Below are 24,983 nucleotides of genomic sequence, written 5' to 3'. Positions count from 1 at the left end.
GCTCTGCAGAGAAGATATGACGGCAGCAATGTGAGGTACGAAGACAAGGAAAGATGAATGCTGGTATTCAACCAGTTTTCCCCTTTTGATTCAGTTTCTGACCCCAGCCTATGAGCATGGTGCTGCTCACATTCAAGAAGAGTCTTCCCTCTGCATTTATAGCTTTCTTGTAGTTAAAGGAGCTGGCTGCATCCTGCTGCCTGGCTACCTTAGCCCCCAATATAACCTCACAGAAATTGTATTAATTAAGTTACTCCCTGGCCCATTATATCTAGCCTTTTCTTGGCTAACTCTCACATGTTGATCTAACCCATTTCTATTAATCTGTGTTCACCACGAAGTCGTGGCTTACCAGGAAAGATTCTAACCAGCGTCAGTCTCAGGCAGGAACTTCCTGATGTCTACCAAACTGCCTTCTTTCTCCCAGAATTCAGTTCTGTCTTCCCGCCTATCTAAGTTCTGCCCTATCAAAAGGCCAAGGCAGTTTCTTTATTTAACCAATGAAAGCAACACAAATACAGAAGGAACTCCTACACCAATGACCCCTTTGGGAGGGGTCAAAAAGGAAATGCAAATGTCTACATTATGATTCATAACAGCAGCAAAATTAAAGTTATGAAGTAGCAACGAAGATAACTTTTTGGTAGAAGTCACTGCAACTTGAGGAACTATATTAGAGGGTCACGGCATTAGGAAGGCTGAGAACCATTGCCCTAGACAGTCCCGCAGGTGTGGCTCTAAGTCTCCAGATGACGATGAAGGCTAACCGTCACAGGGGCTGCTATGAAGTCTTGTATGTCTGTCAACTGGAGCCATAGAAAGAGACCCAACCAATGCCGGGATAGCATGAACTAGGCTAAGAGGGGAGAAAGTGTGGCTAGGATAAAGGCTGGTCTGAGCATCACACATCGCAGGATTTCAGATAGGATAAGGAGGAATTCAGTCAATTTTGTCATTTAGAGTCCACCAGAGACCTTTTCAAGACACATAGTTGTGGAGGCTGAAACAGGGCACACCGAGGTAGGTGTTAGGATGGGAAGGAAGCTGGGTGATGAGAAGCAAGTCAAGAGAGAGAGGGTTGTATTTGTCCGACAGTTTTAGGGGATATTCCGCATTATGGTGGGGAAAGCTGTATTAGATAGTAGGAGAGAGTAGTGGCTTGCTCCTGTCTGGTAACCAGGAAGTGGATAAAATTAACCCAGAAGCCAGGCTGAACTGTAACCTCAGGGCCTACACCTCCCAAACGCAGCAAACCACGTCTTTCAGCCACGCCCTCCTTCCTGAAGGTCCCACAACCTGGGAAACAGCATTTCCAACAATGTCCAAACACTGTAAAATGAGGCGCATTATACAAGCAAGGCGGTCACAGGTGGTTAGGGAAAGACAGCGAGCCAAGACGTTTAATGTAAAGAGATCCCATGGGCGCTGGAGGTCGTGGGCAGTGTGTTCAGAGGTTGGGTCAAGGGTAGAGTGAAGAGGTGGGGAGTGCACTGAGAACAGAATCCAGAATGTCGGGAGGACTCCAGCGAGGTGGGAAGGGGGATAGAAATGAGTGAGGTTAGAAGTTCCGGACCGGAAGGAACAAGTGGAGGGCGCGAAATGGAGGGCCGATGCACATGGACCAAGTGAAGTCGACCAGAACACATGGTGGGCGTGGCCTCTTGGCAGGAGTAGAGGAGGTCTCGGGAGGGCTGCTGAGAGAGCAGAAAGGACGGCTCACAGCCCAGGCGCAGGTGGATGATGTACCGGATACACATTCTGTTCTTCATGCAGACAGCTTGCAGAGCTCCTCAGGATGAGACAAATCAATAAATACCGACTTACCCTCCCCTCAGACTGCCCCAGAGACCTGCTTGCTTTGTCCTCAGTGTCACCGCGATGGCTATTCTCCTTCTTGTCTCTGGCTGAGAAAGCTTCGGTCAGCTGCAGCTGTTCTGTAGCCTAACTGAGCATCTGCAAATCTTGTCCACATGTGCCCAACCCCAGAGTGCTCTGCCCACACTTACTGGAGGAGGATGAGCTCATGGTACCCCAGCCACCGGGCCCTTAAGGAGGTAGTGAGTGTTTCCTGGGCTTCCATCCTCATAGGACAGACACTACCTTCATTCGCTTTTATTCTCTGAAGCACTTCATCTCCTTAAGGCACACCTCCAAGGTTTTGCTTCTACCCTCTGAGGGCAGCACAGGGTAGGAACAAAGTGCTTGGCAACATGCAAGTCATACACAGCCATGGGGGGCAGGGAACAGCCTCCCTCTCATATTTCCCTTAATGCGGTCGCCATTTCCTTGGTGATGTTCTGAAGGGCCGTAGTAAGAATTCATTTGCTCTTAGGGTACCACATATTGTCTCTAATGCTGGCCAAAGGCTGCCTGCTATTTGAAACTGATGCTCAGAAAAGGTCAGGGTCCTCGGTTTTGTGTGACGGAAGAGTTGTGGTTTTTGGAGAGGACCCTTTGACTTAACTTCTGGGGCAGCAATAGCGAGTCTCTAGGGCAATGGTATCACGCTGATTGGAGTACTGGCGTGGGAATGAGTTGTGCTTCCTGTACTAAGAATATCTGTCGATGATTAACAGTTGAATCAACAGTTAACATTTCCCCCAAAGCGCAGGAGTCAGATCTCTTTTAGCAGGGAACACGGATGCCATCTGTGTTGTTGACATGGGCTTTTTAAAGAGCGAATGTGGCTCAGATCACTGTCATGACCTGTAATGCCAAGAGATGAAACAAGTCCTCTGAGCCCTGGTAGGGTAGGTGCTCAGAGTCCCCCAGGGGAAACATGGGAAGGGCCCAAAGCCAGAGCCCTTCCTCCCTGTCCTGCACCTGAGCTCTTCTCATTTGGGCGGGGATTGGAATCCCTGGGTCTATTCTGCCATAGCAATGGAGGATTATGAATGGGACTTTGAGGGTAATTACCACTTGAAGGCAGAGCCGAGGACGTGCTCACCCACAGTGGCAGCCGAACCCGATTGAGCTCTGTATTAAAGGATGACTATTATATGAGGGAGAACAAGAGAGCGCAAGCTGCACCAGATAATTTGTTTTATGGCTTTAATCACCGCTGGTATGACAGAGCTGCTGAGAACCATCTATCAGGTCAGGAAAATGATTTTTCCACTCACGGCCCTTCGTTATAATCCTATCCTCACTTAAAGACTAAAGTGTTCAAGCAACTCAATCCAATTATCTACTAACCCCACTCTCCCCATGCCAAAGGCGGAACACAGAGCGCTGGCTCTGGAGGCCACACGGAGGACTTCTGTGGCAGGCTCGGAGCCAGCGCTGGGACAGGACTCAGCCCTTGAGGGTTCTTGTTCCTGGGGTGGGGCGAGAAGTTACAAGTAGTGATCATGCTGTTTCTACTGGATTGACCTTCTCTCTACCTCATGAAGTATCTGTCACACAAAGCCCTAGTACTTGAAGGTCGTTCAATTGGAAAGAAATAAAAACTCAATTGCTGTGCTAGGCCTAGCATTTGCTAAAAACCATTTACTAAAAACCTCAAGCTCGCAATTTGTGCAAGTCCTCAGCTTCAGCCTTACTAAGGTGAGGCCTCGGGGCTCCTCTCTAGATGGCTGAGCTGTGGCTGTGGCAATTGAAGCCCCTCTGCCCTGTGGCGTACTGATTAGATCTTGGCGCTTGAGCCTCAGTGCTGTTTCCTTCCTCTCCCCTCCCCAGACTGCCACTCTCTGTGCCAGCACTGTGTGGCCAACCTCCATGACACCGGTAGTGTCTGCCTAAAGTGCCAGCATGCCCGCCACCTGCTGCTCGGGGACCACTGTGTGGCTGACTGCCCTCCTGGACACTATGCAGAGAGGGGCGCTTGTAAAAGTGAGTAAGTGCTGGACCGGGGTGGGGGTGGCGCAGGGGCAGGGCGGTGAGGAAGTACCTTTGACATCACAGAAGGCTTTGGTGTCTCAAAGAGAAAGGAGGAGAAAGGAAGCACTGTGCAGGGCTGCAGCCTCCCCAGCCAGCGAGTGCCCCATCTGAAGTCTTCATCTCCACATGTTCTTTTGGGGGTGCCTTCATTGCCTTCCTACTGCTGGAACAGAATACCTGGGAAAAGTTAGTTAAAGAAGGATGAGCTTGTTTTGTCTTCCAGTTGGAGGGAGGGTGCAGCCCTTTGTGGCAGGAAAGTGGGGGCCCTGAGTGTGAGACAACTGGTTCCCCTGCATCCCCAGTTGGGAAGTAGAGAGGAATGAGTATTGGGGCTCAGTTTACGTTTTCCGTTGTAATCCAGGGAGTCAGCCCTCACAACGGTGCTGCCTCCATTTGGGCTGCATCGTCCCACCTCAGATAACCTCAGCTGGAGGCTCTGCCACAAACATACACGGAGCTTTGTCTCCTCACAAGTCTAGATCATGGCAGGTTGACCACACTGAGCATCACAGAAAGAGCATCCGGGTCCATAGTCTTTAGTTGTGTCTCTTTTCCCTCCGTAGGATGCCATTCTTCCTGCAGAAGCTGTCAGAACGGAGGACCCTTCTCCTGTTCCTCCTGTGACGCCGGTCTGGTTCTGACCCACACTGGTACCTGCAGCGTCACCTGCTTCCCTGGGTATTACCTGGATGATAACCAAGCTTGCCAGCGTAAGTGTGCTGAGCTGTCTCCCCTGCCCTTCTGGGCCTTTGGAAGGAATGTGAAGTTATTGCTTCCACCTTTTCCTCCTGTAGCCTTTGTTTTATCTAAGAAAGGAAGCTACTCTGTAAAGGCCATATGGATGCCGTTAGCAGACAGTGGCCAAGCTATCAGCCCAGGTGAAGGTGCAAGCCTTTCTAAGTGGTAGCTGTGATCTTGGGCGAGTCGCTGAACCTCTTGTTTTGGTTACCTCATACAAAACAGAAGTGCTAGTTGATTTCATCTTTATGGTTATTGAACAATGCAGCCCTTTAATCCTGAGCAGAGACAGGAGCCTATACTGGTACACGGTCAGTGGGCTAGGTGCTTCTGTGGATTTATCTTCTACCTTTATCTACTGATACTGGCAACGTGCAAGGTATGACATGTAAAATATTTCTGCTTCCTCCCACAATGCTAGTTATTCCTTTTTCATACAAGAGTTACATGTATAGATGTCATCTCAAACAAGTATGGGTATAATTAATTACATTGAATTAGATGTAAAACGTTTGGCTATATTAGAGAACTGATCTGGAAAACAATTAGGGCATTCTTCACAGATGAAGGAACAGATGAAGTCTGAGGCTCCTTACGTTATGCCAGTCATTGAAAGTCCCTCAAGAACCTGTCATCCTGGGGCTAGCGAGGTGGCTCGGCAGTGGCAAGCACCCGCTGTGTTGCTGAGGACCTGAGTTGGGTTGCCAGCATACAACTGTCTGTCACTTCACATGCAGATAAGATGTCCCCTTTTGGCCTCCACGGGCACTGCACACATGCATTATTCATAAATACATACATACATGTAGTATTCATACATACCTATAAGAAAGCACTCTATAAATATAAGTAATTAAATCCTTAAACATTTGTTATATCTTTGAAAATCACCATGAACAAATACAGAGGTGATATTTCAATTTTATGATGTAGGAATTCTCATGTTGTAGGCATTATAGATTAGTGGCTTTGGGGAGTCTCTAGAATTGGGGGGATTTTAGAAGTCTACGTGCTAATGCCACTCACCAACATTATGCCCTTAAGAAAATCACCTTTGACCGTGGGTCTTTCTCTAAAGGGGGGTGGGATGTCTTAGTTATGTTCTTGTTGCTGTGGTAAAAATATCCCGATGAAGGCAACGTAAGGGTGCCAGGGTTTATTTAGGCCTATCGTTCCAGAGGGATACAGTGCACTGTGAGAGAGAAGATCTGTAGCCGGCAGCCAAGTCGTGGTGACAGGAACAGGAGGCTGATTGGAGGCTTTGCATCCACAAACAAAAAAGGAAACAGAGAGGGACCTGGAAGTGGGGCTGGGCTGTGAGGCCTCAAGGGCCACCCTCAGAGATCCCTTATTCCAGTGAGATTCTACTTCCTAAAGGTTCCGTGACCTTCCCAAACAACGCCAGCTGGGTACCAAATGTCCAAACATGTAAGCCTATGGAAGTCATGTGGTCAATCAAACTCAGCGGCGAGCGGGGGACTTATAACAGTAGCTGCATCCTGAACTATAGCACTAAACACAGACCCTAGTTGAGAGTGATTTCTTCCCCCATAGATGAACTACTGTTATTGAGCCCATTCAAGGAAAGATACTTTTATAGCTACAGACAGGAAGAATGGTGATGCCCCTAGTTCACTCCATTACGTATAAGCATTTGTATTTGTAGGGTGCTATATAAAACCCAGAGTTTTGCATCATCTTTTGAAAAGACAGGAACTTCTTTTGTACCAACGGGAAGATCTCCTCACATTGTAATGAAGACTCGGCTTGGAATACATTAGCTGTCGGCTGGTGCTTGGCACACTCTATACCGCAGCAGTGGCAGGAATGAAATACTTGCATTTCTATTCAATACAGTGTTTGTTGGCAGAGAAATAGTGACTTAGATTCACAGCCTCAGAATCACAGAAATAGGAACTCAAAGATATAAGCGGAATCCCTTGTATAAAGTACAGGGAACAAAAGCACATCGCATTGCAATACTTCCTGGGGACAGCTTTCCCTTGTCCAGGTGGCCCCTGCACAGTCTGCTGTGCTTCTGCGGATATGGGTTCTCTTGGAGCGTTTCCTTTGAATTCAGACTCTCCTCGCTCTCATTTTTAAGTTTCATTTTTTTCCTGTAATGGACTAAAATAAGCCCCTGAATTGGGCTGAGTTTCTGTTGTGTGGAGCACACAGAAAAGCATCAGCAATGCCCCTTTGTAGGGCTCATCTTTACAGGCAATTATACCATGCCAATTTTAGAAACTGGGTGATAAAGGGGGTTTGAGGAATTGTAACCAGCATTATGGCAAGGAGCAGTAACTGTGTTGCTAAAGAAAGTCGGGACTGTGGAACTCACAAGAGGCTGTTTTCAGAGCTATTTAAGAACTGCACTCTATTATCCCTAGACTTTCAGAGTAACCAGATGAGGTAGGAGGGCTAGAGAGTTGGCTCAGCGGTTAAGAACACTACTTGCTCTTGCAAAGGTTCTGAGTCAATTCACAGCAACCACATGGTGGCTCACAACCATCTGTAATGAGATCTGGTGCCCTCTTGAGGAAGAGACCTGGTCAGTCATCCCCATCAGCTTAGACCATGAAACCCAATATGGACAAGTTCAACAGAACCGCTTTATACGGGCTGCCCATGCATGCTTCAGCATTGCTAGGGCTTTAATTTCAATTCATTCAGATGAGGTAGGAACTCTGTGCTTTGGAGTTTGGGAAGAGCTCCAGAGCACCTGAGCCAGCCTTGAACTCAGAGCAGGGATGTGTAAAGGAAAAACGTCAGCTTCCCTGTTGGGAGGACTGGTTGACCTGTTTTTGTCTGACTGGCTGTAGAATTTCTCTATAGAACAATAAAGAACAAACCCCCTCCGTTGTTCCCATATTTGCCTTCCAGAGTTTGTGATTAACTCATTTCCTTCCTGGACTTTGTTCAGGGCAGAGCTGGAGCCAGTGGGGTGTTACAGCAGAGGCATTGGGCGTTTTTCAGACCTGAGTTGGGTTGCATATTAAGAGAAACGGTGAGCTCCATGTACCGTGAAGTCCCTTCCTCACTGATGAAGGACACTGGTAATATATCTCTGTTAGAGATATCTCTGTTACCATTCTCCGGGAACTGCCTCTGCTTCTCTGAGTGAGGTCCCGCTGACATGGCTGCATTAGAATGTACCTTCATGTAGGCTGGATGTTATATATGATGTAGAGAGCACCAGCCACAGGCATCTGGCAGGCGAGGGAAGCCTTCCCAAGGGAGGAAACCTCATTCCAAAGCATTGCACAGACCCCCCCTCGCTCGCTTTTGAATCCATGGCTTCCTTGTTCACTGCTTGTTGACATGTATATGTTGTATGCAGGTGATTCTAGATTTTGTCAAGTTGACCATTATCACTGACTGCAGTGTCTCACTGATCACAGTGCCCTCATGGGGTAGCATTTCAATTGTATTTTAATAAATAAAGTTGCTTGAAGCATCACTACCAGCAGAGTACATTGCAAGGGGGTCAGACTAGATATGGGAAAAGCAGGGAGACTGTATGAGAGTGCTCCAGCAGGGAGGACTGTGTGAGAATCCTCCAGTAGAGAGGACTGTATAAGAGTGCTCCAGCAGGGAGGACTGCATCAGACTGCTCCAGCAGGGAGGACTGTTTGAGAGTGCTCCAGCAGGGAGGACTGTTTGAGAGTGCTCCAGCAGGAGGGCCATGTGAGAGTGCTCCAGTAGCGAGGATGTATGAGAATGCTCCATCAGGGAGGATATATTACAGTACTCCAGCAGGGAGGACTATATGAGAGTGCTCCAGTAGGGAGGACCATATGAGAATGCTCCAGTAGGGAGGACCGTATGAGAGTGCTCCAGTAGGGAGGACCGTATAAGAGTGCTCCAGCAGGAGGGCCATATGAAAGTGCTCCAGTAGCGAGGATGTATGAGAATGCTCCATCCGGGAGGACTATGTGAGGGTGCTCCATCAGGGAGGATGTATGACAGTACTCCAGCAGGGAGGACCGTATAAGAGTGCTCCAGCAGCGAAAACAGTAACCTCAGTTCGTCTGCACTTGTGGACATGAGAAAAGCATAAAGTTTCTAGTGGAGCGTTTGAACACCTAGAATTCGCTGAGTATTTAGATATGTATGGACAAAAGAATCAGGATAGGCGCTATGGTTTCCATCATGGATAGCCGAGTAGAAGGAGCAGTGGTGGTTGTTAAACTGGAGAGATGAAAACGGACCAGTTCGGGGCATCTCCAATGAATCAGTTATGTGCCAGGCTGCTGAGAGTTATAACTGGGTAAGCCAATAAACCAGGTCACGTCTAAGTCCACTGTCTTAAAATACAGGATTTCACAATCTCCACAATAAAGTTGTCACCTAAAAATAATGTGTGTCTATAATACAAATGATGGGAGGGGGGTTGATTTCCTAAGTAATGTTCAAATAAAGTCATTGATCTTAGAGTCAGTATGAATCCTGTTGCTAAATCACAGAGCAATTTGGATCTGGGATTCTTGTCCTTGGATTTATATTCATCTCTAGGAAAATGTATTACCCTCCTCTATTTTGGGAAATAAAGCTAATATTTTTTGTTTCTGTTGCTCACAGAGGAAGGTTATGGGCCGTAATCAAAGGGCAGGCTGGAGTGGGGCTTCGCTCTGCGGTAGCATCTGTCTAGCCTTGCCCTGGGCCTCCGTACCTGTGGTTGTAATCACCTGGTCCTTTCCTTTTCCTGTCCACTCAGCATGCAACACACATTGCAGAAGCTGTGATTCACAGGGCGCCTGCACCTCCTGCCGAGACCCAAGCAAGGTCCTGCTCTTTGGGGAATGCCAGTACGAGAGCTGCGCCCCCCAGTACTACCTCGACATCTCCACCAAGACTTGCAGAGGTAACACTTTTCCTGAGCTGTGTGGGGATTCCTTTATTCCGGGATATCCCTTTACTCGAGAAACCCACTCCTCATCTTAGGCAAACACTGCCATCGGGTGTTCTCCACTTTCTGTGAGGATGGCAACAAGGAATTACTTCAGAGCACGTGTGCCATCTTGCGCATGTACCTGCTACCTAAGGACTTAGAAGTACAGCGTGAAGGAATAGAGTAATTGCGTCATTGCAGCTTCATAGCTGCAATGGAAAAAGGGCTTGAGACAGCCTTGAGTGAAAACATGTTCTCCGAGAAAGCCAGTTCCTCCACAAACCCCTGTTGAGCTGTTAACATATACTGGGCATTGTACTTGTTAGTTACTGTGATTGAAGCCAGGAAGCCCCATCCTAAGAGCAAGCTGTATTGCCGAGTTCCATATCCGGCTTCTGTTCTAATTGTTTACATCCGTTGCTTCATTTTGTCTCTCCAGTGGCCTTAGTAAATACGCATAAACTAGTGTATGTTTAATTCAGGCGCCAAAGGATTAAGGAAGGTAGTCAGGAAAATGAAGAGGAAACTCAACAAAATGATGGTTTAATAAACTTGCCCTACTTCAAAACTCACGTACTTCCCCAGACTGTCCCCTCCCATCACCCAGGTAGGAAAGACCAGCTAGAACATTGCCTCTCGAACATGAGCTTTCTTATTGCATCAGTGTTTGCTGGGACATCAAACATACCAGCCACAAACACGATTGTGATTCTAACAAGATCACTCAGAAGAGCAGCAAGATGCTTCTCTCTGCCCCAGCCACCAAAGCTCCCAACTCAATAGGTCTGAGGCTGAGCCTGATGAATATTTCTGACAGTCTCCCTGGACCACTGAGGTTCACATCCAAGGCTGGCCTTATTGTGGTACAAGCTTTTGGATGACAGGGTCCATGTATCTCACTCTTATGTTCTCCAGATGCAGTGAACTGTTGCTTGTTGAACAGAGGAACATTTAAACAACTTCCGTCTGCTCTAAATGAGGCATTCCATTGTCCAATAATCCCCTTCTTTCTGGAACGTTCTATATACATTGTTTATTCTTTCTGCCATGCTGTCCCCATCAGGTTTTAAATAGGAAGGGTCATGAATCTGGTGTCAATGGTGGTGACATCATTCTTAGTTATGTCTCTGATATCTCTCTAGCTCGTGAGCCCTGAGTGTTTAGAGGTCAGGATTCGGTGTGTGTGTGGGGGTACTCCCTAGGGTAGGTTGGGGCAGCATGAGGCTGAGGTACTCAGTTGCCCCTGGAATGAGGCCAAGACCATCTGACTCTTCAGCAGCAGCCCCGCTGACAAGGAGCTCTGCACAGGCATGGACTGCTCCTTGTACATGCCTGTGTTTGACATAATTAGGAAACGGCGCATTTAAACACCTACAAGCTGGGGCTTCGTTACAACTCGCTTATCTGACATCTCTGGTGTTGTCCTCAATTTCCCTCTCCCAGCCACAGACCGTGGCCTCCTAAGTGGGCTGCTGGGAGTAGCGAAGAGGACGCTGATCTAATGTAGACTTTCTTTCCAGAGTGTGACTGGAGTTGCAATGCTTGCAGCGGGCCTCTTCAGACAGACTGCCTGCAATGCATGGATGGCTATGTGCTCCAGGATGGCGTGTGCATGGGCCAGTGCTCACCGGGGCACTACCGGGACTCAGGCTTCTGTAAGCGTAAGTATCTGTCGATGATCTCTGTAGAGCCCATGGCAAATTTCCATTTGGCTGGTCCTGGTTTCCTTCCCCAGGGCTATCTTTGTTGTCAGCGATGAGTCCCCTTCTCCTTCGCCTACACCCTAGCAGACATATGCTAAAATCTGATGTCAGCATGACAGCCATGGAGTTATATGCCCACACAAACATATTCGTGTCAACTATTAATTCTGATTTCCTTAAACATTTAACAATCCTGTTCTCTAGATAGAATGCTTTGTATCCCTAGGAATTTGAACCAATGGAAAGACTGATAAATAATTATAATAAAAATAAATATTTGTCAATCATTTTAGTGTTCATCTAGCATTTTCCACTGTGTGATCCAAACTTCTTAGGAAGAGTTGAGGATGATAGTTTCACTTCTGTTACGTAGGAAGAACATGGAGGTTTGGAGAGGTAGAGTGGCTTAGCCCCAAGTCCTTGACCCATAGCTGTAGCAGTCTCAACCAGGCCCAGGGTCCCTAGTTCCTCCTGGACTGCTTTGCCTGGTGTACGGGGTCCTGCTGCTACCTGACCCTTCCCATAAGTGCCCAGAGCCCACTTGGGAACTACATAGATTCCTGTTGATTTAACTTCTACCTTCCAGGGTGCAACAGCCACTGTCTCCAGTGTCAGGGTCCCCATGAGTGCACACGCTGCGAAGAGCCATTTCTCCTCTTCCAAGCCCAGTGCATCCAAGAATGTGGGAACGGATACTTTGCAGATCATGCGAAACACAAATGCACAGGTACCTTGAGTCTTTGCTGCGAGCTTTGGGAAGAACTCGGGGCAGCCAGTGCGTCACGTGCACTCACTCTCTCCAGTAACCAGGAGCGTCTCACACAGGTGCAGAATAGCAGTCAGGGAGCTTGGTCTAAGAAGTTGATAGCTTCCCATGTATGTCTGCCAGGTGCTGGTTAAACAGGATAATACAGGAGTACAGGCCAATAATTCTCTCACAAGAATCAATACTGCTCCTGAAGATCTTTGTGGAAATGAAGCCAACGTTTTATGGAACGCAAAGCTTCATATTGAATGGCCGTGTGGTATCCATTAAGAGTGGATCAGCCATATTGATATGGGCATAGAATTTTCAGCATGCAGACTAAATCATTCATGACCCCAATATTGATACTATAGCCTTGGAAGAATAGGATTTGGATGATAATTTAGTGAGAAATACTGAGCTTTTAGGAGTAAACTGAAGCTAAACCCAAAGTCTTAACCTCCTTGTGCATGGGATCATCCCCGGGGAAAAAAAATCCCATTAGCGTTCATTTCCATTGAAACCTGTTGCCCAGTGCACCCACAAGAAAGAATACTTGACATTTAATAATAATGTCAGTAAGAAGCACGGAGAACTCGAGTCTTTGCTGAATGCTCTGGAAAGAACTCCTTGAGTTTTATATTTCTCTGCGTTTTCTTCATCTGTAATATCTCATTTAATGTTCCCAATGACTTGGTGAAATATGATAGACGGAAAGAATCCCGTTTTACAAGCATGAAAACAAAAGAGACTTTGAAGTGTTAAGGCAGCGTACTAAGCCCTGGATTTCTGATTCCACTCCAGGACTCTTTACACGGTCCTACATAGCTTCACCATTATAAATCCCAACTAAGGAGACAGGACAATTAGGCAGGAAGCTCTCTGTCTTCTCAAAGGTTGTTAACTTGATCCAAAGCAGAAGTCCTCTGGGTCTTTCGAGAGCTAGCTCTCTAGATGTGGTTAACAATACTGTCACTATTCCCGCTCTTAGGCGACAGAGCCGTGGTGTGGTGGAAGAGTTGAGCCCTCCTGGTATGCCTGACATTGTAAAATCAGATTGTAATGCTTGTGGTCCTCCCAGCTACTGTCTATATTAGGTTCCATTTCTACCCTCATTGTTAAGACAAGAACCTTGCTGCCCAGATTGTAAAAGACACTTGTCCAGGGACACAGCTGGTAAGAGGGGGGGGGAATGATACCCCCAGCAGAGCTGATGCTCTTAGTCTCTCTAAATATCCGTCCGAATGCGGCGTTCTTTAGATGACATTGCATAAATTGAGTTGTAGACCTCCTGATTCTGTTTCCTCCGGAGGGGAAACCAGCCCCCTATGAATATCAGCAGCAAAACTGCATTCTTTTTGGTTGCAATGAGGGAGCCATTTATTTGTTGCAGTCCCTTTTTTTTCCCTGTGTGGTCCGACCGGGGACCGTGGCTTGGCTGCGCCTTACTTGTGTCTTCTCTTTGGCAGCCTGTCCTCAGGGATGCTTGCAGTGCAGGCACCGAGACCGGTGTCACTTATGTGGCCATGGCTTCTTTCTGAAGAGTGGTCTCTGCATGCCCACCTGTGTCCCCGGTTTCTCTGGCCACTCGTCTAATGAAACCTGTGCTGGTAAGTCCATGTCTGCTGGACTTAACGTCTGGTGATGTGAGCAGTCATTTCCCCGTGCAAATGATGGGTCTCCAGATACGGTTGACACCTGTCATGTGAAACTCAGCATTCCTGCAGGGCAGAAACCCCTGGTGCTACGTAAGGCACCATTTGTAGAACATAGGCAATTAGGAAAACCTAACTCTTCATTTCTTTGATCTTGAGATGAAAAAGGAGGGATCTGCGCCTTAAACGTCTTACCAATCAGAGAAGGAATTTGGTATAGGCTCAGGTGTGTTCTTGAATCGCAGCCATGCTTTAGGAAACCACGTATAGATTGCATGTCTAATGCATTGTTTGCGTTCGTGTAAACTTGTTTAGCTAATTCTGCCGAGGTACAGTGGTGCATCTTTCATGCGCACGGTGGAGAGAAGTTCTAAATGAATCGTGGAGGAGGAGACTGTTCCATTAACTGCAGGTGTTTGAAGTCAATCGATCGGAAGGGGCTCTGTTAGGAGCAATCTCTCCTAACACAGAACAGACATCTCTCTTTAAAAAGCAAAGAGAAATGAATTTAAATTCAGCCCAGTTGTGAACCCTGTGTTTTTTAGGCACATAAAGCTTGAGAGTTCTACCAGGGCCTGGAGTTCCCTCGGGTTAATTAGTCAATAACATGAGGGCTCTTTTGGTTTTGTTTTGACAGTGTCGGAGATTGAACCTGGGGCTTCATGCATACTAGGCTAGTAGTCTACCCTTGAGCCACGACCCCAGCACTGGCACAGGGCATTTTTTTTTGTGACAGCCAAACACGTAGTCTATCTCTACATTTTTGATCTCTAAAGATATTAGACCTTTTTAAAAAGAAAAATGACCTGTCTCTGGCCTCCTTTATTGGAATTTTCCTGAGAACCACAAGCGCTTGTGAGTTAGCTTGAGACTCTTGGGATACCACACACGTCAGCTTGTGAGGATGGATTTCACTTTCATTAGAATAATTTTATGTAGCAGTCACTCCCGTGAAACTTGGCATCCCCACATTGTCCTCTGTGACCCAGTTGTCGAAGGGAACACTGCCAGCTAGAGACCTTGACAAAATACCTTGCAGTAGGAAAGATCAATTCTACATCCTTGCTGAGGATCCTAATTTATGAGATGTTCCACGTGGAAAGACGATCAAAATCTTCTGGCACTCTGTATGTTCTGCCCAGGAATTCCGACTCTGAGCCATTCCTCTGCGGAATCGCTGCAGCTCTTCTAGGAACGGCACCAGACACCTGCCTCTGCTTCCTCTTGCTGGATCCGATGTGCCAAGGGTGTCAGGGAAAGACTGTGGCTTTCAAACCAGCCAGTCCGCTAGCATTGCCTGGAGTCTATAAAATTAATGAGATCCATCTCAGAACATCTCATTCAGAATCTTCCGCAGTCAGCCCAAGTGTCCTTATTATTATAAAATATCCCTATGTGCACCCTTGTTTGAGTTATTAAGACATAACACATACAAAATATCTATCCTTTAAATTATATTGCCTAGTGATTTTCTTTAGTACATTCACAAAGTTGTGTGACAGTCATTAATATCTAATTCCGGAACATTTTCATCAGCTTAAAAGACAGCTTCATAACCCTTAACAGTCTCAGTTTCCTGTCTCTCCAGCCTCTGCTGATCTCTAATTTGCCTTCCGTCTTTGCAGATTCGCCTACGCTAGACATTTCCCATCAATAGAATCACACAGCACATACATAGCCTTTCATGTCTGGCTTCCACATCTGGCCGAATGTCAGAGTGTATCCAGGTTACAGCCTGCATCAGTATAGCATTCCATTCCATTTTTATGGCTACTCTAACTATGTTTTATGGATATACCACATTCTTTTGATTACTTCTTCGCCTCTGTTTCTGGTTTTAGTACTGAATATTGAAGCCATACTTGGTAGGCAGGCACTTTTACTGAGCCACATATCCAGCCTTTGTTTATCTTTTTATTAATTGTTTCTTCAATTTGCCTATTTTGAGCAGTGTTGTTATGAACATCCACAGGCAAGTCTTTGTGTAGGCATATTTTTTACAGTTCTCCATGGCATCTGCTTGTAGTACTGTTGGGGCACATGGTCACTATGCTTTATTTGAGGAACTGACTATATTTCTAAATAATTGCACTATTTCCCATACTTACTAACTAGTAAGGATTCTAATTTCTTCATGTCTTGCCAGCAATTATTATTATCTATCCTAAGAGAGAGGAAGTGCCATATAATTGAGGTTTTGATTTTCATTTTGGTAACTTATGTTGGATGCCTGCTTGCATGATTATTGGCCTTTGTGTGTAGATCTTCAGAGAAAAACTTATTCAATTTCTTATGCATTTTTAGTTTGTCCTTCATTGTTGAGAAATTAAAACCTATTATATATCCTAGATATAAGTCTGTTTTTTTCCCCAGATTGGGGATTTGCATTTTCTCTCATTCTAGGAGTTCTCTTTTATATTGGTGTTTTTAAGAACAAATGTTTTAAATTTAATGATTCCAATTAATTTGTTATTTTTTCTTTCGTATCTTACACAGTTTTGCCATACCCAAGCAATAATTGCTAGTTTATTTTTTTAAATTTATTTCTATGTTGTCTTCCAAAGAGTTTGCACTCTAACTCTCTGTCTAGGCTCTAGTGTCCTCATGCATCCAGATGAGACTCCTTGGGGTAGGCGGATGCTGGAGTTGTAGAATAGCCCAGACGTCCTCTGTGTGCCTCTGAATTAGCACTAAAGTCCCATTTCTTTACAATGAATACTTGGAATCCAATTAGTGACGCTGACAGGTCTGACCTTTGGGTTCATCCATTTTCTAGACAAAGTGTACACCCCAAGTCTTCACGTGAATGGCACCTTGACCCTTGGTATCGGTTCAATGAAGCCCCTGGACTTTTCTCTCCTGAACGTCCAGCACCAGGACAGCAGAGTGGAAGACCTGCTGTTCCACGTTGTCAGCACGCCCACCAATGGCCAGCTGCTGCTCTCGAGAAACGGCAAAGAGGTCCAGCTGGAAAAGGCCGGCCACTTTAGCTGGGAAGACGTCAATGCAAAGGAAGTACGCTTTGTCCACAGCAGAGAGAAGCCCAGGTGAGCCAGCCAGCCCTGCTCTGCGCCTGCTGTCTCCTTCCATCCCTTCTCAGCCCGCCCACCCCCACCCTCCTTCTTAATAACCACCCCTTCCCACCGGGAAAGATCGATACTCCGCAATGCTTCCAGCTGCCTGTCAACCTTCCCCCGTAATTGCTTCGAGAGTACGCTTCTGTTTGAGGCATTTTCATTTTATCACGTAATTATGGGTAATTCTCTGGTGTGACAGGAAAATTCTGAGTATAATTACCCAGGTTTTTGGCCCCACGGAAAGAAAACTTGTTACATAGCCAGATGCTGGAGTTGCTTCCTCCACACGAGGGCAATGCTAGGCAGTCATGGGCAGGCAAAAGATGGAAGACTGGCTTGTCAAAGTGCCCTTTGACCCCTGGAATTTGGGGAGAAAACTTGTAGTCACACTTGACTTTTTATTATCCTCTTTATGGGATTAATTATGGCTAATTTCTAGGCGTGATCCAGTTTTCCCCTGGTGCTGCACACATTTCTGGCTGTCTTCCCTACCCTGACTGACACGTGCTTCCGGAATGCAATCGAATATTAACAGGAACCCAAGCAAATATAGCGCTATAATTAACAAAGTCAATCTACTAAGCAGAAAGCACAGAATGCTCCCCCAAAGATTAGCCTCTTGTGTTCTCCATCACCCTGCTCTGCTTCGTTGGCCCAGATAACTCACCATAGACTGTGTGTGCACAAGGTATTGAAGCCCATGAAGCAGGGATAGGACACGTCTGAATATTTCCTACTGCCCAAACTAAACATGGGTGTTTCTCTTCTTACATTTATGGATTGGTTGGTGGAGATTTAGGCTAAAAGTTATCTGAGAAGAATAATGGAAGTTTTTCTATCATCATTCAGAGTTGATGATTTCCATGATCTGCGCAGATTGTATCACAGGAGCAAGAACAGCTAACATTTACTGAGCTCACATGGAGTCAGGAATCACGTTAGGCATTCCATGCGAGCTGTGTAAATTATGTTCCCATTCTACAGCCTGGAGAACATGATTAACAAGTCCAGAGCTGGTCCTCCAAGCCGACAGTCTCCATGCCTTCAGCTGTGACGATTTCTGCCTCCCTACTATTCTAGTGATAACAGACTTGCTCTAGTCCTCAAAGGGTGGGGTTAGTGTACAGCAAGCACACACTGCTGTGCAGTGTTGGGCCATTCAGTCATTCCCCAAATCCTTCTCCACCACCTATGCTTATATTGGTTGAAAGTATAAGCCTCGTTCTTAAGTATCTGTGTCTCTCCCCACACATACCCTCTCTGGCACACACACACATGCATACATGTATGTACACACATACCACATTCACAGAGCTACACAAACTCTTGAGTCTGGGCCCATTTGCCTTAAAGTCATTTGTGGAAAAATGCAAAGTTCCCTAGACAACCAAAGTTAAGCTTCTTGTCTATTTAATTTTCTCCACACCTCACCCAATTTCTTGCAGAATTAGTTCTGCACTCTTAAATGGGATAAAACTCAGCAATTTGGGTCTTTTTTTGCAGTACTCTTTCCTGGGATGAATATCCATTTAAATATTGCATTTTCTTTATCTAAAATAAACAAACAAAATGACAAAAATAATAAAATGAAATGGGAGAGACACATAAAGCATACAATTATTTGTCTCTCAATGAAACAAAAAGAGCCAGTCTGACATACACGTGTATGTTTCTTTGTCTTCATGAAAGCACTGGCCATGATTAAGATAAGAACTCTTGAGAATTGAGTCCCTTTGGGCTTAGAATACTCGTGTCGTAAGAGCTAGTCTGTAGGTGTAGTCAGAGGAACTGAGATACTGAGCACTCCTAGTGCCCCAGTGCCTGTACAGACCATTGTCCTCCTTCGTTCATGCTGCTGATTCCATTCGTCATGTTCTCCTGAAGCTTCGAGGTGGGAGTGTGGAGCAGCAGGATGGAAAATGAATGGGAGGAAGAACTTGACAAAAGAGCAGGAAGGTCTCCAATGCTTGGTACTCACAACTAGAATCCCCAGTCAGTGAAATTCTGTTTAAAGGTGTTCTGTTCCATGAGGTGTACAATGTATACAATGTTGTTAAAAAAAAACAGTACCATCGACCCTACTGTGGTCTCCTTTAAAAAAATAAAAAATTAGTTGCTCCTTTTATCCCTGTCTCTGGTAGCTGTGACCTGGTTTTTCCCTCATAGTTTTACCCTTTTTTAAATGTCATGTGACTGGAAACACAACATGTATGTTTTGTTTCTGCAGTTGCTTTCTGGATCCACTCACATATTTCAGACATGAGTAGTTGGTTCCAAGAATACCTTTCAAAGAACCTTTAAAAATAGACCCCCAAATCGACCAAAATCTATAATCTCCTATAATGTGTTGACCACACATTTTTGCCAGTTGGCAGTGAGCTGTGCTTGGCTGATCAGTGAAGACAAACAACTCTGCCTTTCCTCCTAACAGGGCCTGAAGCAATTAGACATCTGGGGTAGGAAGTCAGCCCACAGAAGACTGAGGCTTCACTGGGTCTTTTTGATTACAAATAGTAGAAATCAATTTTGACTAAGCAAAATAAATAATAAGACTACCCTAACATTGCAGAGGTGGCTCTTACCTCAACGACATTAAGAGCAATTGCTCCAAGGTATGTTCAGGAGCTAGAACTAGAAGATGGAGGTGGGACTCAGTTCATGTCCCATGTCTGCTCACAGGTGTCATTCGCCTTTTTCCCACAGATGGGCTTGTTCCATATTCTCCTCAACATACTAGTTGATGACCCATGGTCAAATGGTCAGGCTGACCCAGCCTTCCCTTCTTAGCTGTATCCGCAGTAAATGGGTTTAAGGAGCGGGTAGGAAACTAGAAATGGCATTTTGCAGCCCAGTACCTCAAACACTGTTGGGGCCCACTTACAAGAATTTGGAAGAAGTATGCATCGCTGGGCTAAAGTGTCCTTGAAAGGTGGTGGAACTCTACGATTCCTTTCCATTCTTCAGTTTAACTGTTATCTAACTTGTTTAAGCACCACAACCAATCTAGTCCAACAAGTAGTTTTTCTGGTGTGTGTGTGTGTGTGTGTGTGTGTGTGTGTTCATCTTTAGAAAATATGAAGCAAAACTGTGTTTTTTTTTTTTTTAAAGACAGGGTTTCTCTGTGTGGTCCTGGATGTTCTGGAACTAGCTGTCTGGCATTGAGTTCAGAGATCTAACTGCCTCATTAATATCAATGGGATTAGAGGCATTCTTCAACATGGCCGGCTTCGGTTGTGTTATTTTTATGTTACAATGAGATCTTAGAACACAGAGTAGTTGCAGAAGTGTGTTATTGTGTGTGTATGTGGAGGGTTGTGAGTATGAATGATTTCAGGGACATATGTGTCACAGCACACATGTGAAGGTCACAGGATGATTTTCAGGGTCAATTGTCTTCTGTCATGAGATTTGAGGAGCTGAGGTTATCAGGTTTGCATAGCAAATGCTTTTACCCACTGAGCCACCCAGCAAGACCCGTGAGGAAAATTTTTAACCAGTTTATCTTTGGTACTTTCTGTTTACAGTGCAGATATTGTATTACTGCAATGATTTGATTTAAATTGTTGTAGGACTACAGCTTGAAGATATTTTAATCCTTTTCTTTCTAAAAACTAATGTCGTGATCATGTCCTCTCCTTTCTCCCTTGGGGCCTGCCTTAGGAAAGGCTACTTTTCCTTGAAAATTAGCGACCAGCAATTCTTCTCCGAGCCACAGCTGATCAACATACACGCCTTTTCAACTCAGGTAATAAAAATGCCCAACAATGCTCAAGGTGACGTACCCACTGGTCCTCAAGAACAGCTCCAGAGATCCTGAACCTTTAACAAAAATGGTTGAGCGGAGGTGATGTTCTCACAGTTTTACCATGAAATGACATTTGGTTTACTTTTAGTTCTTTGGATGATAGCACTGACAGTATTCATTTCTTCTTATGCATCTCTGTCCTGTGTAAATTTCACATGGTTTTGAGTGAAATTGCCAGCCAACCCTGTGAGGTAGTGTCAGTTTACAGATGCGAAATCTAAGGGACTGGAGATCCGCTACATTTGCCGGAGTGACTTAGTTAATAAAAGTCAAGTTTGTGTCTGGAGAGTTGGCCTCACAGTCTGTGTTCTAGACGGTGGCCTGTTGGCACCGTGATGAACTGAACTTGAAGCTGGACCCGCAGAATAACTTAAAACTGCCCCAGTTGTTAATGTTTTCCTTGTTCTTAGGTCATTTATTTTCTCTCCACAGCCCCTCTCAGGGGTGTAATAGTTACAGTGCTTAGAGCATCCTGTTAGGAATCTACTTAAATGAAGTGTCATTGTGGTCAAGAGCAAACAGAGACCCGAGGAAATCATTGAAGAGACAAGGAAATTCAAGAAAATGGCCCTTGACGTTCATGTCTCCACACTGACTTGAGAAGTTGTATTTCTGGACCGATAATCCATATAGAGGGACTGAATAAGTGAAATATACAAAAAGAATAAACACACACACAACAGACACAAACACACACACACACACACACACACACACATATCTGTAGAATTCTCACTTGGATGCTGTAATTAGTCTGAAGGATACTCTAGTTTTACATATTTATCTCGGTCCACTAAACAGCAAGATGGCGAGATACCATCTTCAGAAACCAGATACCAAATACCGAGACCTCATATCTTCAGTCCTGAAACTGACCATAGACTAAGCATAAGCTTAAGGCAGAAGTGACTGCCAAGTGATGGTGATACCTGCCTCAGCCCCTCTTATTGACACGGCCACACCAGAGGTGCTGTCCTAGGGGAGATTAGAAACTGGACCTAAAGTCAGTGCATAAAGCTAACACATGTAACTGTAAACATGGGCCAGTCTTGAGACTCAGTGCCTTAGATGTTCTGTAGTTCTTAAACTCAGATGTCTTGATTTTGCTGTTTGTATCTAAGCTAATGCAGTCTGGCCAATGAAGTATCTGAGGTAGATATTAACAAACAGCCTTCTGTTCTGAGACACTGTGTTCCCACAGCTTCCTGGGCTTTGTTTGTATCTCCACGGTCAAGAGGACAAATAACAATGTCATGTTTCAGTTTTTTTATTTATTTATACATTGCACTTTTATCAATTTAACGTTTTTTTTAATATTTATTTATTATTTATACAATATTCTGTCAGTGTGTATGCCTGCAGGCCAGAAGAGGGCACCAGACCCCATTACAGATGGTTGTGAGCCACCATGTGGTTACTGGGTATTGAACTCAGGACCTTTGGAAGAACAGGCAATGTTCTTAATCTCTGAGCCATCTCTCCAGCCCTCAATTTAACGTTTTGAGGATGGACTTTTAGAAAGAAGTTTAACTTCTTTTTGTTATTTTAAGTATGTATAATATATCGTTGTCATCTTGACCCTGAGGTTTTCAGCTGTAACTTGGTTTGGTATGTTATTTTTGTAAGATTTTTTTTTAAAAAAAAAAATATCATCCTTGGCCTCTCCTCTTTATTTCTCTGCACAGACTTACACACAGTGTGAGAGTTCTCTCACCTGGGAATACTGAGTTGCTGTGCCATATGTGACTATTATAGTGATGTATAGTTACATATTATGATGATGGACGATTGTGACTTCCAGGAGACTGGAAGTGGGGCGCTTGTGTGGTTTTAAAAGCCATTTGGGTTAAAGAAGTTGTGTGTTGAGGAAAATCCTAGACAGTTCTACTTCAAACATAAAAACTAACATAACATAATAAATCATTTGCCTTGACTTCTCTCTCTCTCTCTCTCTCTCTCTCTCTCTCTCTCTCTCTCTCTCTCTCTCTCTCTCCTCTCTTCTCTCTTCTCTCTTCTCCCTATCTTCCTCTTTCCCTCCCTCCATGTGTATGGTGGGGGGGGGGTGTATTTTTCTGTGGTTCATTAACTTTTCTCTTTGTGAAGAAACATATATCTTCTTTCTAAGGTAACAGGAGCAAGCAGACAATTCTTAGGAGAACATACTAACCTTTGCTGTGTTAGCAGAATCAAATGAATTGGGCAGGTGGTTGTCTTATCAGGCCATGGTCTTGGATCTTATATGACTTTATAAGCTAAATTGGGGTGGGGCTCTGCCAAGACATGGATGGAAGTGGGAAAATGTTGCTTACCAGGAAGGCCTAGCAATAGCAAGGATTCAGAGAGCGGAGTTATGCCACTATGTCAGCTCGTTTCCATGTGGCCTAGAGTGAAGTGTTCTCTCCCAAACACAAGGCCCAGAATTGCATATCTATTGGATTCAGGCATCTGATTTTGTTTCCTGACACTGAGCTGTGTTCTTGTGCTAATGCAGGGGTGTGGTTCAATCCAAAATGGCCAAGAAATTAGAAACCCAGAAACAAGTAGCACATGCAGATTGCATTGTATCAATACTGTGGTTTTGAAGTGACTTGAGAAACCTCTAGAATCCAGAGGCATGGAATCACCCTTATCATTATGGCCCACCATACCTCTGACAGATAACTTTTTCATGGAATAGTTGACACTTTCATGATTTTCGTAAAGCCGTTCAGTCCGGTTAAGGCACGCCGCTCTCTTGTCCGGCATTAACCTACTAAGTGGCTCTTCTTCCTGCTTTCCTCCAACTCCGCAGGCCCCCTATGTGCTGAGAAACGAGGTTCTCCACATCAGCAAAGGCGAGCAGGCAGCCATCACCACCCAGCTGCTTGACATCCGGGATGATGACAACCCTCAGGATGTGGTTGTGAACGTTCTTGATCCTCCGCTTCATGGCCAATTGCTCCAGACGCTTCCAGCCCCCGCGGCCCCCATCTATCAGTTCCATCTGGATGAACTCTCCAGGGGTCTCCTCCTCTACGCTCACGATGGCTCAGACAGCACATCTGATGTTGTGGTCTTGCAGGCCAATGATGGACACTCCTTCCAAAATATACTGTTCCGTGTGAAGAATGTGCCCAAGGTAGGTGTCACCCTAGGGTTAGTTTCCTTGTGTCTACCTATGAAGGTTGATTCTTGGAACTATTTTGGCAATACTCATGAAGTTAGGCTATGATGAAGTACTCATTTGTTTGTTCCAGCAGTCTGTTATATAGGTGTTGATTAAATATCTCATACATGAGATCAGACTAGTTTTATAGGTCCACTGCTAATCTGAGAAGATTCTCCATTGACCTGTAGCACAGAGCTATGGTATCACTCTCCTCTTGTCTCCTGCCTGGCCATGATCGTGGGGATCAAGGCATGTCTGTTTATGTGTGTTCTTCCACGGCCCATGTAGTAAGAAGCTCACTGTCTTGCTATCGAAGGTAATGAAAAGGAGGAAGTTCGGACATTCTATTAGCCAAGCTGAAGGAAGGTGAAAGAATGGGAAGAAACCGTCGGAAGCCACAGGAGTTGTCCTGAGCGACAGGGACGTGCTTCCCATTCTGAGTTACTGGCATGCCAAAGTGTATGAACTTTCCATGTCCAGGAGCCCCTGTGGTATTAGCTGCTTCACTTACACTTCATGTTGTTCAGTTAGTCACCTTGCTTCTTTTATGATGGTCTCACTCTAACAATAATACTCGTAAAACCATGGGCTTCATGCAGAATTGTACCCTCACTGAATTGTTAAATGAATACATAGCCATTCTGTATAGTCCATGTCCTTCACAGGATGCTCTTGGACGCTGCGTATGGGATGTTCGTCACACCTCAGGAGATGCCGAGCTAACCTGTTCAGGAGCAAACACTCCTGCCTGCATTTCTCAAAGCTTGTTCAATGGAGGGTCTTTCCATAGTCCCACCACAAGTGCCTCTTTCCCATGGCAGTACCTTTAGAAACTTGGAGTAGTTTTCGATTTTCATTCTAAATATCACCACCCATGGAGATAGTATCAATGATTAGCCAAAGAAATATTTTCTTAGGACAGTTTAAAATTGCTTGCTGTTTTCTCACCAATGATCAGTCAAGGCAGGTGATGTTGTCCTAAGATGGGCAATGTCTGAGTCTCATATGTGTGCTAACTTGCTCCTGCTGAAAGCAGTGATGGAGGCTGAGAGAGAAGAGATGTGGTCCTGAGAGAGAAGAGATGTGGTCCTGAGAGAGAAGAGATGTGGTCCTGAGAGAGAAGAGATGTGGTCCTGAGAGAGAAGAGATGTGGTCCTGAGAGAGAAGAGATGAAGGCATGACAGAGATGAATTTTGGGGAGTCTGAGTGTGTAGCACGGCTTGCAGGTGGCCACCTTGTAGCTAATCTTAATTATCACCTTCTCATGGTCACCTGTGGAAATGAGGTTCGGTTCTTGTAGCGTGAATTCTAATTGTTCTTAATAAAAACCCAGAGTCAGATA

At 45.2% G+C, this 24,983-nt stretch overlaps 1 protein-coding gene across 2 annotated transcripts in view; it reads left to right on the top strand.

Moving 5' to 3' along the window:
• Positions 1-24,983, top strand: part of Fras1 (Fraser extracellular matrix complex subunit 1) — a 406,459-nt gene that overhangs the window by 257,220 nt on the left and 124,256 nt on the right. For both annotated transcript variants that reach the window (XR_012907226.1, XM_075942834.1), the window contains exons 21-29: positions 3,679-3,831; positions 4,443-4,589; positions 9,335-9,481; positions 11,029-11,169; positions 11,798-11,938; positions 13,426-13,566; positions 16,388-16,658; positions 20,349-20,433; positions 23,285-23,611. Coding sequence is in view for 1 of the 2 variants with exons in the window: in XM_075942834.1 (XP_075798949.1) it covers positions 3,679-3,831; positions 4,443-4,589; positions 9,335-9,481; positions 11,029-11,169; positions 11,798-11,938; positions 13,426-13,566; positions 16,388-16,658; positions 20,349-20,433; positions 23,285-23,611 (1,553 nt within the window). In the remaining variant the exon portion in view is untranslated. The remainder of the gene's footprint in view (positions 1-3,678; positions 3,832-4,442; positions 4,590-9,334; positions 9,482-11,028; positions 11,170-11,797; positions 11,939-13,425; positions 13,567-16,387; positions 16,659-20,348; positions 20,434-23,284; positions 23,612-24,983) is intronic.

The sequence above is a fragment of the Microtus pennsylvanicus genome, chromosome 12 (assembly GCF_037038515.1).
Source record: "Microtus pennsylvanicus isolate mMicPen1 chromosome 12, mMicPen1.hap1, whole genome shotgun sequence".
Lineage (NCBI taxonomy): Eukaryota > Metazoa > Chordata > Mammalia > Rodentia > Cricetidae > Microtus > Microtus pennsylvanicus.
This window is presented reverse-complemented; position numbering and strand designations above follow the sequence as displayed.